Here is a 15,933-nt window from a genome sequence, read left to right on the forward strand (position 1 = left end):
GCACTTAAGCCAACATCACAGATATTGTCACTGCTGCAGATAGAAAACAGCTATATTATACTGCACTCATAGGAGAGAAGCCAGAATACGTTTACTGATGTAATATGAATATAATATAGTGATTTAACAAAGATTAATTGTAACTAAGGCAGTGTTTTAACAGGATTCAAGATGGCCGAATACACTTGGTTATTTATTGCATAGAGAATAGGGGAAGCAGATAAATATAGGAGGCTTTCCTGGTGAGTCATGAGGTCTATAGTAGAACCCCTCCTTTCTAAACTCCTTGAACCACAGAGGTAAGGAGCCAAAGTGCATCTGGATCGACTCCTAGCTCCAGTCTTGGTCAACAGTTTATGTCAATGGGATTGTATGTGCATAGTCAATCTAAGATACAAACTTAGTAAAGCCAACAAAGTTTACAGTCAATCTAAGATGTGATCTTACTGAGGCTAACAAAGCCTAAGGCAAGCTATTAGTCACTTACCTAGAATCTGTACTGGAAAGGTGACTTGATGCCAAGGTGTAAGGGATGCCTTCTCAAGGGGAGATCCTGTCTTGCAGCCAGGTGCCACATAGGAGAACTCAAAAGTGGGGCTCTTTGAGCACACTATTGACGGGTATAAGATGATTGACTCATCAGTTGTCTTTTAGGTGCATGCTCCATTGGTATTCAGCTGTTGAACCAGGAGTCTGCTATCAGTTCTTTCAGCGTCTGGTTTGAGATTGATTTATGGTCATCAATCTGTTTTAGCATGAGTATTATCAGTACTGTTATTCACTGTCCTCCTATGCAGGGACTTGTAAGCAAGACCAGGCTGAAGAAGGTGGCTTAGGGAAGAAGGCCAGAGAGCTGGGGGAGCACACCATCACAGGCACAGTCAGATTCATGATTCAAATCTTAGCCTCCAACGTTGTTATTCCCTGTCAAGTCCAGTAAACCTCATTGCCTGCTGTCATTTAATCTCTCCATCTTCTAACTTCACATTCTGTAACAAAAAAGGCTAATAATTCTTAATCTAAAAGAAGATTTGAGCTGTACTTTGTTTATGTTTACACAACACTTTGAAAGTTTTAGTTGAATATAGATACAGCCTAATGTTATTTCAGCGTTTCTTTTAAAACACTTAAAAAAATGTGAACAGTTAGACAGGAAAAATGCGGAAAGGAGAAATATCTTTTCCATTTTGAGTTCCCTGGCTGCTGGAAAATGAGGGACAGAACACCTCATATTATAGACTTAACTGCTTAATGAAGAAGGCAAGTGAGAAAGAAGTGTATCCAGCCAAGATGATTTGGATCAGTGCAAGAAGAAAGAACAAATTTTGAAGATGTAAATCTTTAGAAAATTGTCTCCCTTTTTTCATAGAATTTTGCTATGTTAATTATTTTAGGAAAGGCCTCTCTACCTCCTCTGTAATTCCCACCTTACTTTCTTTGCTTCTTTAACACAGTCTCTTTTTAAAATTAAGAAAAATTACCAATTCTTGACTGAGCTTTTAGTGTTCAAGTTCCATCACCTCTTTTTTTTTTTTTTTTTTTTACCTCTTTCACTTGTCTTACTACTTTGCAAATTGTAGAAAAATTGAGGTAGCAATTTTCAAACAAAAGACCTTTAAATTTTGGCTTCTTTCTTAGATCTCTTAAAATTCTTCAGACAGCTCCTCTGTGTTCACAGCTTCACATTTTGAAAGACTCCTCTTCATTCTTTCTTTGGTTGGATTAATTATTTCATGCCATTCTACATGTCTGTGTGAGGACTTAGGAAAATTTAATGAAGTGTACACTTCAATAAGCAATATGAGAAAAAAAGATAATTTATGAAAGAAGTTGAGCACAGGTATTTAACAATGAATTTTCAGATTGAGCTTACAACTTTTGAAAATTTAGGTGTCAAATTTTCCAGATGCATGAATAAGACAAATTTCCAACTATTTATAATGGAGGCTGAATAAAGAACTTAAAAAGTGTTTAGGCAGAGTAGATGTAACTCCTTAGAGGAATAGTGGATATGTGATTTGTCACAGTTGATTTTCATTACATTATCAAAATTGTTTATCCAAATAACAAAGTACTCTTATGGTTATTTTTAAGTGTTTATAAATGTAAAAATTCATAAAAGTTCTGTATTATTCATAGTTGATCAGTGAACAAATAAGTGCAATGCAATCACAGACATTTTTAAAAATCATGTAGAAATAGGTGAAATACCATGTTTGGGTTTGTTTTTCTTTTCTAAATATAGTGGAGATCTTTATTTTTGTCATACAAAAGCTTGATAGACTTTATGACTTGGAAAATTGTAATTGAACTCAGTGTTTTGACCACATCTTTCTTGTTTTATATATTCATCTAGGTTGCTTTTACAGTTCTGTTTGATTTAGAAGCTCTCCTGAAGATCTGGTGTTTGGGTTTCACAGGATACATCAGCTCATCCCTTCACAAATTTGAGTTGCTACTTGTAATTGGAACCACTCTTCACATTTATCCAGATCTCTATCATTCTCAGTTTACATATTTTCAGGTATGTACAGCTGTTTTTCACATTTTACCCTTACACCAATTAAAAATAGTACCCATCAAGAGGAGTACATATTTCATTTACTTCTATCATCAGACTACCAATGTTCTCACAATATGGACTCCTCTCGAGAATACCTTTAAAATAACAAGTCTCTTCTTAACTATGGTTCTTGGGTAAATTTTCAGAACTAGGATTATTTCTAATTATTACAGCTGCCTACTGTCACTTTCCTCTATGAGCCACCACTGCTTTCCTGGCTTCTGTCCCTAGGATTTAAATGCGCTTTCTGTTGCTCCTCCAAATCTTGACAACAATGTCAGTCACATCCCTAACTAAGAAGAACTGCAGTCATTGTGGGTATTCTGAAGACCTTTAACCAGGACCAGTTTGAGCTTTCTCTTACAGCTCTCCAATTATTCCCAATCCAGAGGGAAATTGTGTTTACTGAGGCTATTGCTACATGTTAGCTTTGGGGAAGGACAGGAAAGCGAGACAAGGAAAGACTTATTAACTCAGACTTCTGATTATTCCTCTGTCTACTAGTCCAACTAATTCCTTGTTCGGCCTTGTAAGAGTTCCTAGGGTTACTCCAGCTGTGGAACAAAGTGTTGAGATTCATGCCAACATGTTATATTCTACAGTTCTGAAGTTAAATTCTTTAAAAAAAAAATCATGCCTGGCCATTATTCAGCAGTGGATTGTCATGGTGAATAATTAAGATTTCAGAATATCATATGCTATTTTGATTTCACTTGGTACCATTTTAAGGCTTTTACATGGTTATACCTTTCATTTTGATGTCTGAGTGTGTAAAATTTGCTATTCAACATGGTGTGATATACTTAAAGTTCAAAAAAGAGTGCTCTATCAAGAGCATTCCACTGCACCCCTATGCAATCCAAATTCCCAAAGAAGCAGATGACAGTAAGGTTGGAAAAATACTTCACCTTAGATGTCAGTATGTAAGGGAATAGAATCAAAAGATTGGAAAGGACCTACAAGATCATCTAGTCCAATCATCCTCTTTTCACCATTACTACCACAAGCTACTAAACCATATCCCATAGCTCCTCATCCAGACGCCTCTTGAACACTGCCAGGGACGGCACCACTGCCACCACCTCCCTGGGCAGGCCATTCCAGTGCCTGACCACTGTTTGAGAGAAAAAGTTCTTCCTTATATTTAATTTACATCTCTCCTGGCGCAACTTCTGGCTATGAGGTGCACACCATACACCCCAGAAGGTAGGTTTCTTGACAAGCTAGAAACACATTTTCAAATCAAGGTCAAAAAATCCTTTTTATGTGAATACACGTTGATGTTTGGCAGATTTAAAAGTCTTTAGATATTAATGATGACAAGTTAAATGTGTTCCTTGTCAGCCAACAAAACAGGTTACTGAAAACAGAAGTCATTTGACACATTCCAGGATAATAAGCAGATATATTATTTTCTTTGTCCAGTTTTGCTTAGCAGATATTTTATTATTCATTGGTCTCATTGGTCTCACCTTTTGCCAACATATCATTTGTTCTTCCCCACATTGGCTACTGCTCACTTTCCTATCTATCTTTCTTAAATTCATTATGTGTTCATTCAAAACACTTTGCAAAGTCCTCTGTGAAAGAAAACATTCTGTAAACTACAGCAAAGCATCATTCCCTAATCTGCAGAACACCTCATCTGTAGAGAAATAACAGAATTCTCATATTATTGCAGAGACTTCTAATAAACTGGCATAAAGGGGGAGATTTAAATGGAATTAGATTGCAGAGACGATATTTGTGATTGGAGAAATACTGCTGAGTCATTTTTTAATAAATTTTATCACTTGTACAAGATGCAGCTATTATTTTGACAGAGCTGTGATTTCCCTTTTGTTGTTTTCATTTTTATTTGTTCTTTAACGTATTTTTATATTTAATCCAGATTGGGCACCATCTACATCTTTCAAATTTAATACATTTTGCCATCCAATTACATGGAATGCATAAACATTCACTACAGTGTACTTTTGCTAGATTTAATTTGTCGCCTAATGAAAATAAATGAAAAAAAAAAAAAAAAAAAAAAAAAAAGACCAATAAGATTAGCGTGTTCCTTAAAGGTCAATTAAAGTTCCCCAAAGGAAGGTAAGAAAAAAGAAAGGCAATTAGTAAAGTTCAACCAAAACACAATTCAGAATACAAGCCAGCATGCAATCTTCAATCGCTGGGGTCATTATTGTATTTCATGTACATTTACACATCAAGTAGATTTCTAAGTAAGAAGGCACCACATTTAAATGTTTGTAATACTTAGAAATCTCACTGATCTTTCTGGCTGTCACTCTTTTGACAACCAGTTTTATGTACTCAGGTTACTTGCAATGTGAAATGTGACAGAAAGGACTTTACCTCACTGTATTCAAATGTGAAAGCTAGTCTGTCTCACGTAACCTCTCAGCCTCAAGGCCCTTTTTAAGTACTGAAGAAAGTGTAGTCACTTCCCATCTCACTAGGGGTCTGGTTTGTTTGGAATAAGTTGCCCTCTGGTGTTGACCTTCTGTCTCCCCTTTGACAGCTGAGCCTATTGTGACCTGCCGGACAGTATAGCATATTCTGGGTACCTGATTGCTAGGTACCCAGGTGCACGTAGCATCAGCCTATAATTTCACTGTAATTTCTACCTTTCAGTTTCAATATGATTTTTGTAGAAATATAGGCTATACCTTGGGCTGGAGAGTCGTCTTCTTTGTAAGAACTGCAGAATTAGATTTGACCCATATCCTCTTGTCAATTGTCTCCTGTGCCTACTGAGGATGCCACTGCCTCTTTTTGATACTAATGTTAATATTACTGTTTTTGTCACCATCAGTGGCTGGAATAGGAGAATCAGAGCCTTCACCAGCTTTTCAAAAGTAGATTCAGCAGTGAGTGGGTCAGGAGTTCTACACATGATCACAGTTCTGCTGCCACTGGGATGCATAAAATACGTCAAATTCTTCAGTGGTTCACAATGCCCTTTTCTCTGATACAGAGAAATGCCACCCAAAATTTCCCTTGTTGTGTAGGAATGTGTTTATTACCAAACTTGCTAGGTTATACTTGACACAATGTCAAGCAATTTTGCCTTGGGTCGCTGAAATAGAAAGATGAACTGTAGAAGAAGATTTGGCCATTTGAAATGCAAATATACCTTCTGTAACGAATAACACACAGCCACAGAAGAGTAGGTTGGAAGTGGCCTTTTAAAGTGGTCTCATTCAGCCTGCTGCTCAAGGCAGAGTTTTCTTCAAAGACTGTTCAGGATCTTGTCCATTTAAAATTTGTGAATTTTTAAGAGTGACGATAAGCAAAATTTGGAGCAGTTTACTTACGCTGCAATCAATTCTCAGCTGTTAAATCAAGAATGCTGAGTTTTGTCCTCTACTGGGGGCTGTTCCTATATGTTTGATGTGACTATGAACCTTCACTGGTCTGTAATTTCTCATTACATTCAGACTGTATTGTATGTTTTGTGTATTTCTCTTCCTTTGTTTACCCCAAAAACAGCTTTACTCCCTTGCATTTCTGTGATAACCATGAGTCACAGGTGAATTGATAACCTTGGGGTCTTCAGTATTCTCCCATGCCTGTACTCTCAAGAAATATGCTGTCATACCATGCCTTGGTGCTGCATTTTTTGAAAGGGCTGTAGATATCTTTATCTGTGCAAAACTGCTTCTTTTTATTAATGTATGTTAGATCAGAAGATGTATGGAGCAATGAGCATTACAACATACAATTTTCCAAGGCTAAACAAAATTTAAATATGTTAATAGTTACCTGGTCATTAAATAATAACTGTTAGTAGCTAAAACAAACCTCTAGGCAGGTCAAGACAAGTAGAAAGTCTGACGGGTTCCATGGCTTACTTTCTTAACCCAACAAACAACTTGTGGTCTGCTGCACCAGTGATAACCAAATATTTACTGTGTTACAAGGCTACACGTTCCTTTTTTATCCTGAAGTCTGACAAGTTTTTAATTAACATAATAATCAAATAATTAATGCAGTTGTATTTTCTCTTCCTTTGCAGGTTCTTAGAGTAGTTCGGCTTATAAAGATCTCTCCTGCTTTGGAGGATTTTGTGTATAAGATCTTTGGACCAGGAAAAAAGCTTGGGAGTTTGGTTGTATTTACTGCCAGCCTTCTAATTGTAATGTCAGCAATCAGTTTACAGATGTTTTGCTTTGTGGAAGAACTGGATAGATTTACAACCTTTCCACGGGCAAGTACAACCAGCAATCATACCTTATTGTGTACTAAGATTTTCTTATCATTAATATGTATATTCATTCTTATAGACCAACATTCTTATTCTTCTAAGAACCACGGGGCAGAATCAGCTTATGCGGAGTTTTAAAAATATGTATTTTCTGGATGTAGTAGTCTTCCACTAGTACTTCACTTGTGAAGTTTGCATTTCTTTCTGTTACAGGAATATGGAAAAATTGTATGTGTGCACACATACATATGGATTACTGTGCATTATGTCTTATGATCTAGCATGCTACAAAAAAAGACCCATCTGCAGAACAATGGAAATTACCCACAGAATTTATATAAAAGTGAATACACATGATTTATGTCTTCATACTGTGAAGTGGTTGATCTTGATTAGTACAGGAATGTTTCCTTTACACAGGGCTATAAAACCTGTCCGCATTGACAGAATAAGTGTCTGCCTTATGGGCATGAAGTTAATTCAGAACAGAACACTGAAAATCAGTGGAAATTGGAGCTAATGAATATATTGAAGCACACTGTTCTGAATGAAATATAGACGTTTATTTAATAATGAATTAAAATGAGTGTACATGGATTGGTTTCGGCTATAATTTATTTGTTGCTCCAGTTTCATTATCGAATGTATCTATTTTAGAGAAAGTGCATTGGTAGGGACAATTAAGTAACAATGAACAAGACAGTCTCAAGGGTCATTCATCTAGCAAACAAAATAACTAGACAACAATTTGGCCTGGATTTGATGTATGGGACGCTAGACACCAAATGTAAGACAAAAATACCTATTCACAAGGAATAAAAATAATGCCATGCTTTCTCTATTAAAAAATGTACTTACAAAAATAGTCATAAAGAATTCAGTATAATTCATTTCTGAAATGCTGAAGAAAGCAAAATGAGGATAATACAACTCAAACTTTACTTAAAAAATCAGTGCATTTGCCTCTAAATTGAGTGATACTGCTACCATATACTACGCCCAAGTCCTATGTATAACTTCTGATTTAAAAAAAAATGAACTTCAAAACCTTTAAATCAACAGTGGAGTTTAGTTTCAGATTTTTTTTTTTATTTATGTAAAATGATAGACTTGAAGGAATTATTGTAGTATAATTAAAACAAGAGACATTCATGAGTACCTGGATATTTTTAACTGAAATAATTGGTATAAATAACTGAAAAAGATTGACTTGCAGTAAGACTTTGCTAAGATATCTCAAGATGTTAGGAAAGTTTTAAATTATTTTGAAAATTCAGTCTAAAGCCAAAAAGGCTTTAATAAGAAATTTTATCATGTTAAACTTTTGAAAAAGTTTACAAAACTGAGAAAATATTTTCTCCAGTAAATTTTAGGTTTTTTTCATAAAATAGAAGCTATTCAAAGTTGTTTTCTATTTTGTGTTTGTTTTTTATGGGGAAAATGCAAGGCCCATTACCTATAATAAGGGACTGTTCCAATATTCAATTCCAGTGAATTGAAATATTTCTTATAGCTTCTGTATGATAGAGTGCATTAAAGTGTTTGGTTTTTAGTTATTCTTTATTTGTATACTTATTCAGCTAGTCATAAGTGGTTCAGAAATATATTTTGCAGTTCATTTTCTTAATTTTCTAATGAAACAGCTTGTAATAGTTTCACAGTCAGTGAAAATGTTATACTAAAATATTTTGTTTGACAGTGTCCCTCTAATGTCTGCTTTCAATAAAGATCACAGAATGCTTTTGCAATAAGATAGAAATGAAATATACAATTCTTGATTTGAGTGGAATGCATTCTTTTCATAATGTGACTATGAAATATTTGTATCAGTGTGTAACACAGAAGGTATGAAGTCTGCATAGCATCAATTGCCATTATGAATTTTTAAGAGCTTGCACACAAATGTGAGCAAACCCCAAATGGTAGCACTGTTGCTATGAGCTTCTTTCAGTTCTGAATCCACAGAGGTCAAATACACTAACAAAGTGGTGACTCTAGAGGTAAATTTTTACTTTTTATATTAAAGTGCCTTCTAAAGTGAAACAGAAAAAACATAAACTCATTTTGATGCCAGTAGTGCTTTATAAGAAGGCACAGTATGGGTTTGGGAACAAGGAGACCTCCTCCTTTCACTAATGCCTATAAATTGCATGTTTTTACATGGTTTCCTGACAACTGTCAATAGGCACAAACTCAGTGTTGCTATGGTTACAAATTTCACTGTTCTTTTGCCCATTGCAACTTTCCAATTGGACTGGCTTTCTCTCTAATACCAAATATAAAAATATAAATGTTTGCTATCTGCCATTTTAACCATTCTGCCATCTCTATTTTTGCATGTCTTCTTTGGCTGCATGCACTGAGCCATGAGTTCAGAATTGGGTAGTTCAGTGTAGGGCCCAAACAGAGAAAAATTAGATGGGGGGATTCTGTGCAAAGGTAGCAGTATAAGATGGCTGCTTGGAAATTTAAACATTCACTGTATGGAAAACTATGTTTTTAGGGTCTGACTTCCATGTCCCAGTTTCCACTGACACTACTCAGTGTCTCAGACATATTACAAGGCCAGGAACACCACTATTCTCTTAAATGCAACAATAAAAAATGAAAAGAAATGAAACATAGGCCCAGCTGATCTCAGCAATCCTGTGGTCATCAGCAAAACCAAGACTTGCCTTCTAGTCTTGAAAACAGGGGAAGCTCCACTTGTGACCTTTTCATTCAACATAATCACCATCCCTTTAAAGAGTGCACCATGTCTTAATTGTCTGATGCAATTTCAATCTGCTGCTGACATTTTTACAGAGCTTCTCATAGAGCTTCTCACAGTGTATCATGGAGCACTCATTACTGTGTCAGGAGAAAAAGGAAAGTTCAAGACATGTAGAAAGCAATGCAAGCACTTCACAGCATTGGCCTGAATCTTGCTAACTTCATTTGCAGAAGTAATCCCACTGTTTGCAGGGAAGCTTGCATGAGTAAGAGAATTTTGGAACTGTTTACCAAATTCCTCAGGGATTTGGCCAAAATTTTATATGGGCAAGCAGCACTTTAAAAGGCAAGTATGTTAAAACCGAAAGTAGTTCTTGGAGTAGCAACACCCTGTAATAGATGGGTGGGCTATCAGAACTGGCACTTCTGTTTATACATTCCACCATACATTTGCCAATCTTCTACTAAAAATAAAAAGGTAGTTTGACTTCCATCATCAAAACAGCTAATTAAGTAATAGGGCATAAATACTCAAAGAAATTGACAGTCTTTTCTATAACGTAAATTAATTCAGAAAGTCACCATTTGCATAAATCTCTAAGCCTCATCTTCACAGATGTTGATTTTGTCAGCTAGATAGCTGCATTTCAAATTCATTTTAATATAAACAGTGGGAAGTGCACCTTTCAGCTAAAAATAACTTGCTCCAAAGGAGATTGAAGGATGCAAAACAAACTCACTGTGCACTGCTGTGTTCTCTTAAAACTAATATTCTGTCATATACTGAGCTTAATGTGATAATAAAATATTTAAATGCTATTGGAAGGCCATTTGAAATACCTGTATGCTTTGTGGACAGCTGATTTAGATAGCAGATTAGATTTCTATGCTGTTAAAAGTGTGTCCTTTCTAAATTAATTTATTGTTTGTACTAATAAGGGGTCCACAACCCTAGTTGTAGTTTATATCTGAAGATTTACTTAAAATACATATTTTTAATAAATATGTTTTTATGTGATTCAGTATGAAGAGTACTGCACTGATTCAATTGGCCATTTTAAAGCCAGAAGTGTGTTGTATTACTTACTGTAATTAATCATCTAAGTTTTACTTCAGCAAAGAGAGTCCCGCCCATTAGGTAAGGCCTAATGGACCTCTGGACTGCCTCCAGAGGTGCTATATAATTCCAGAGATGCTCTGCAGTTAGCTTTATCTTCACCTGATAAGAGGAGGCTGAGAACTGGTACTGTGTACTGATGAGGTCATCATCTTAGAATCATAGAATGGCTTGTGTTGAAAGAGATTCAAAGATCACCTAGTTTCAACTCACCAGCACAGGCAACATTGCCAGCCACTAACTCAGTCACTAGATCTGGTTGCCCAGGACCTCATCCAAACTGGCCTTGGCAGCCTCCAGAGCTGGGGCTCCTACAGCTTCTCTGGGCAACCTTTGCCAATGCTTCACCACCCTGTCAGTGAAAAATTTCCACGTGATATCTAATCTAAATCTCCCCTCTTATAGTTTAAAAGCATTCCCCCTTGTCCTATCATTATCTAACCATGTAAAATGTTTTTTTCTCTCGTGCTCATAAGCTCCCTTTAAGTACTAGAAGGCTGCAATGAGGTCTCCCCTGAGACTGGTGAGGCATGATCTGCCTCTGATGAAGCCATATTGGCTGTAGCAGATCATGTTCTCAGCCCTTATGTGCCTTAGCATGTCTTCCATAAAGATCTGATCTATTCCTTGATCTTCTCAGGCTCACCAGCCTATAGTTCCCCAGGTTTCCTTTCTCCCTTTCTTGAAAATGGGAGTAGTATTTCCCTTTTTTCAGTCACCAGGACTTTGAATGGCAGGCATGACTTCTGTTATTAAAAATGGCAGTAGATGGGACAGGATGAAGCTTGTCTTCTGTTTTACACTGCTTAGTTCTGGCATTTTCATATGTGGCTTTAAGTATGGGGTCTCAGAAGTTTCAGACATCTGGATTCTAGGGTTCATCTGGATTCAGACATTCCCATCACCAAAGACAATTGGTTGAAACACTTCCTTTATTCCTTCTGTTTTTGACATTCATTTCTGGTCTGAAGGGATTTGAAAATGTTACATAAACCCTTGCACAATGAATGCTGTTGACAAAATGCAGAGAGGAAGAATCTGAATAACTGAAACAGATGGAAGAACTGGGACCTTGTTTTGTGTTGGTTATTCTCATCAGTGGGATGCCTAGCGTGCTTCTGCTGTTAAGATAACATAAATATTTGGTCTCATTTCCTTTTACAATTTATTATAAGCATATTTATAGGGAGGTAACACTGGATTTTATTCACAGCCAAAAAATAACAGGTTAGTGTTTTATTGTAAACAATAAGCTGTGATGATCAAGTTATTTTTCCTATTATGTTATCCCATAAGGAAACCAAAAAGCTTTTCATATGGACTAATGGAGCTTGAGCTATGTTTACAAGCACAATCAAAGGTTAGGTTATTTATTCCTGCTGTTACTCTGAAATAACCTTTCACCTGACTTCAAAACTTAAAATACAAATATTTCTTAAGATTAAAAAACAACAACAATAACAACAAAAAAGCTAATTTTCAGCTCTGTTAAGCCAACTTGAGTAATGTGTGTATAAAACTACATTGATACAATTTGTGAAATATTAATATGTATACCTTTCTTTTCTTGCAGGCGTTCATGTCAATGTTTCAGATTCTCACACAGGAAGGATGGGTAGATGTCATGGATCAGACGCTGAATGCTGTAGGACATATGTGGGCACCAGTAGTTGCCATTTATTTTATACTGTATCATCTTTTTGCTACACTGGTAAGCTTTAATTTGCAAATACATTGTGCTTTTCTTTCTTTTTCTTCTTACTTACATAGCTCTTGCATTTTTTTTTTTTTTTTTCTACTTAAAACTGATTGTGATGCTCATGTTCAGCACAAGGGGCTTTGGGTTTGTTTCTTTGATGTGGCAGAATTTACCCTTCAGCAATGTGGCGTAAGTGGGGAGCTTTTGTTATGGTGTGAGTTGTTCTTCCTAAGATCCAAATCACCCTGGTAGGCTAATAGTATAATTGTTGACTGTCTTGTGCCTTCATAGTTCTGATGATTACAGAGTGAAGCAAGTGTTTGTATTTCACATAGAAATGGTCTTCTCAATTGCAACTGCATTCTCTTTGCAGCAATAATTAGAGTCAGAATTGTTAAGCCTTGGGATGCAAACTCAATAATAAAACAGTGCTTTTCTGTTGTCTGATGCAAAATCAATGCATCAAAAATACATAATATAGTATAGTAGGCAATAAAAGGATGAGAATTGCTAAAGCAGTTCCTGGATGTGTATGGAAAATTGGACCATATCTAAAAAAAGATGTTTTTACTGTATGGATTTCAAATGAGATGATGATATTTTTCTATAAAGAAAATGGTAAAGAAAACAGCCTTTTGGAAATCCTATATCAACAAAGGTGTGGTAATGTATTTTGAATACAGAGAAAATACTACAGTAAGGGGAATAACCACTTGATCCATCCTTAATTCACTACAACTTTTATTTTGTTCTTTTGTATTTTGCATTCACTGCAGTTTTTGACACACACATTTTCATTTTCTTCATTCAGTTTATTATACTGTTACCTGCTTCTTAAGGTGCTAATTATAGTTATACAATCTCCATCAGTTTCCAACTACTTTTTTTTTTTTACTTTATGATTTGTCCTGCTTCACTCATAACTGACTGGCTGATCAGTCTGTAATTGTGGGTGTAGTAGATTTCTTCACAATCACTGAAATCCTGACCACTCATAAATGGCAGTAAAGGGCATTTGATTCTCCTGAAGCTGCTTAACTGTATTAAAATACAAGGTGAGCAAAGGTACATTGCCATCAGTAATATGAAACTTCTACTGTTAAGTCCTTGGGTCTGGAAAAGCAAATTCACTCTAGAGAGATATTTAAAACTCCTTTGGAAAGGAATAAAACGCAAAAGATAAGTGGATTTTGGTCATGAATTGGTTACTAATTTGAGAATTTTATTGTGTTTTTTACCAACCTGAAATTGAATCAATTTTTTTTTCCTCTTTGATGAACATTGAGCAAATCCATAAAGTAGTGCCAGGCGGCCTCAGTGCTAAAAAATCACAACTTAATTGAAAAGTAAGTTAGTTGTAAGAGATTTTTGTATTTTGCTTCATGCTTTCAGAGTCATCTGGGACTCCTTTGTCTGTTTATTGAAGCCACTTATTTTGCTAGTTTCTAAATCACCTGTCTGTATGCTGTCCTCAGTTCTTTTCCAGGGCATTTGCATTTTAATTATGTAGCCCTTACTTCACTCCCTAAGTCTATGCATTTCTTCTGATTCACTTATGCAAATTCTATATGGATGAAGGAGCTCTTCTAAGAGAGCTTTGCAAAACTAGCTGGCCTTCTGAAGTTGTTAGCTTCAGTTCTAAGTTTTTACTCAGACCTTGAAAGAAAAAGCTTCCAAGGACAGAATTGTCTGAAGACAAAAGAAGCTTAAAGAGAGAAAGAAACTTGTAATTGGTAAAAGAGAATGGAAACAGTTGGGCTGCTCCTGAAACCAGAAAGAAGACACTTAAGAATAAACAGCTGTAAGTGAAAAAAAAATCTAAACAACTGAAGTCAAAAGGAGAAATGACTTTCAACAGCCAGAAGAAGGGGGAGGTTTAGAATTGAGAAGTGATAATTGCAGGTATTTGGCAAAGCAAACTGTAGAGTTCTGGAGTGAAATGAATAGGTTTCGCATTAGAAAGCAAAGAAAAGTTGAAGCTCAAAAAACAAAACCTCCTTTGGAAGTGAAGACTTATTAATTGAGATGGCTGTGGAGAAAGTTAAACAAATAATAAGTTTGCATTTAACTTTTCTTTTCTGGTATGTGGTCGTTAATTCTCATTGAAGACAGTTGAAAAGGGAATTAATGAAAGTCTTGATGCTTCGATATGATTCTGTGCATGAAGTAGCAAGGCTGAAAGTGGTAATGTATTTAATGAGCACTGTATTTCTGTTCTGTATGGAACAGTACCTCCTTAGCTAGTATGTTCTGAGCTGTAGGTACTGGAGTGTCACAGGCTGTATAAAGTAGCTAAGGAAAGAAAAACACCGTACTGTAAAATCCTGACAAAATGATAGCAAAATCATCAATTAGGGAGCAAATTACTTCGTACCAGGGATTATGTATTCTATAAGTGTTCTGTCCTGTTTTGCATTTTGAATGCCATCTTAACTTTTACAGTTTGCAATAATCAGATAATAGAAAACAGTTTGAAGTGCTGTTTAGGTATGTGAAATATTTAATATGGTTTTTATAACAACTACAGGAAATCCTAAATATTGCTAAAGACAGTTCCCTATTAAAAGATAATTCCTTTTTCTGAAGACTGGCATTTTGTAAGTTTATGAGAAGAATCCTTTCTTTCCAGTATTGTTGAACGATAGTAAACTTTAAGAGTGATGGGCAGATACAAAGCTCTGCTCTGGTTGTCAGTTAGTAGTCCAAGACCACAGAAATATTTTAGGCCTGTAACTCCTGTAAAAGAGCTGAGATTCTTGCTGATATCTCTAGGAAATTGATGCTTGCCTATAGAATCTCAATATGATAGTGAATATTTGCCTTTATCCACAGAGACTTAAACCTTGGCAATAGTTGTAAAGCTACATATATATGTGTTTACTACTTTAAGACTTAAGTCATCTAAGGGGAGATGCTGAATGGTAGCATTCTTCTTCACCTACATCCTTTCTCTGCCTGTTCTGTCTCCTTCACAGCTATATCAAAAAAAAATTCACATTCTTCTAGTCAGCATATCTACAGAAAGAAAATTATTATGTGATATACACATTTTCTTCTTCTGTGATTCTTTCTCACAAAGACATATCTACACAATGTTTAATGGAAAGTAAAAGAAGGTGCATGAGTTTGCTATGTTGTGGTAAAGCACTCAAATGGAGTTAGCTACTTTACTTATATCCATTCTGAGCACTGAGCATAAAGCAAATTATTGTCAGTTTTCTCTGGTGATTTTAATTTAGTTTTCCTGCAAGATGTATTTTGATTAGTATTATGTTAAACATATATAAAATCTTGGTTATAAAACCTAAAATTCAATTTTTTAATGTTCATAGACTAATTGTATGGTAAGTCAGAAAAAAAAAATCTACTTACAAAATGGCTAGCAGGCATATATCAGCATGAAATATTAGTTCAACAGATGTGATAGGCAGTACATCTTACAATAGTAGCACCCTCATTTTTCCATTATATTTGATAGTACTTCTACTACTAGAAACGCAAGGCAATTAAAAAATAATTTGCATTTGTTTTGTAGATTCTACTCAGCTTGTTTGTTGCTGTTATTCTGGACAACTTGGAGCTTGATGAAGATCTGAAGAAACTTAAACAAGTAAGAACATGTTTTTGCTCTG

General features: G+C 35.5%; 1 protein-coding gene across 3 annotated transcripts in view; it reads left to right on the forward strand.

The window, feature by feature from the left end:
• NALCN (sodium leak channel, non-selective) overlaps nt 1–15,933 on the forward strand; it is a 208,958-nt gene that overhangs the window by 116,202 nt on the left and 76,823 nt on the right. For all 3 annotated transcript variants that reach the window (XM_090129227.1, XM_031613736.2, XM_090129232.1), the window contains exons 12-15: nt 2,357–2,524; nt 6,585–6,776; nt 12,176–12,313; nt 15,837–15,911. In XM_090129227.1, coding sequence (XP_089985353.1) covers nt 2,357–2,524; nt 6,585–6,776; nt 12,176–12,313; nt 15,837–15,911 — 573 coding nt within the window. The remainder of the gene's footprint in view (nt 1–2,356; nt 2,525–6,584; nt 6,777–12,175; nt 12,314–15,836; nt 15,912–15,933) is intronic.

Source organism: Phasianus colchicus, chromosome 1 (assembly GCF_987193195.1).
Source record: "Phasianus colchicus chromosome 1, bPhaCol1.hap1.1, whole genome shotgun sequence".
Lineage (NCBI taxonomy): Eukaryota > Metazoa > Chordata > Aves > Galliformes > Phasianidae > Phasianus > Phasianus colchicus.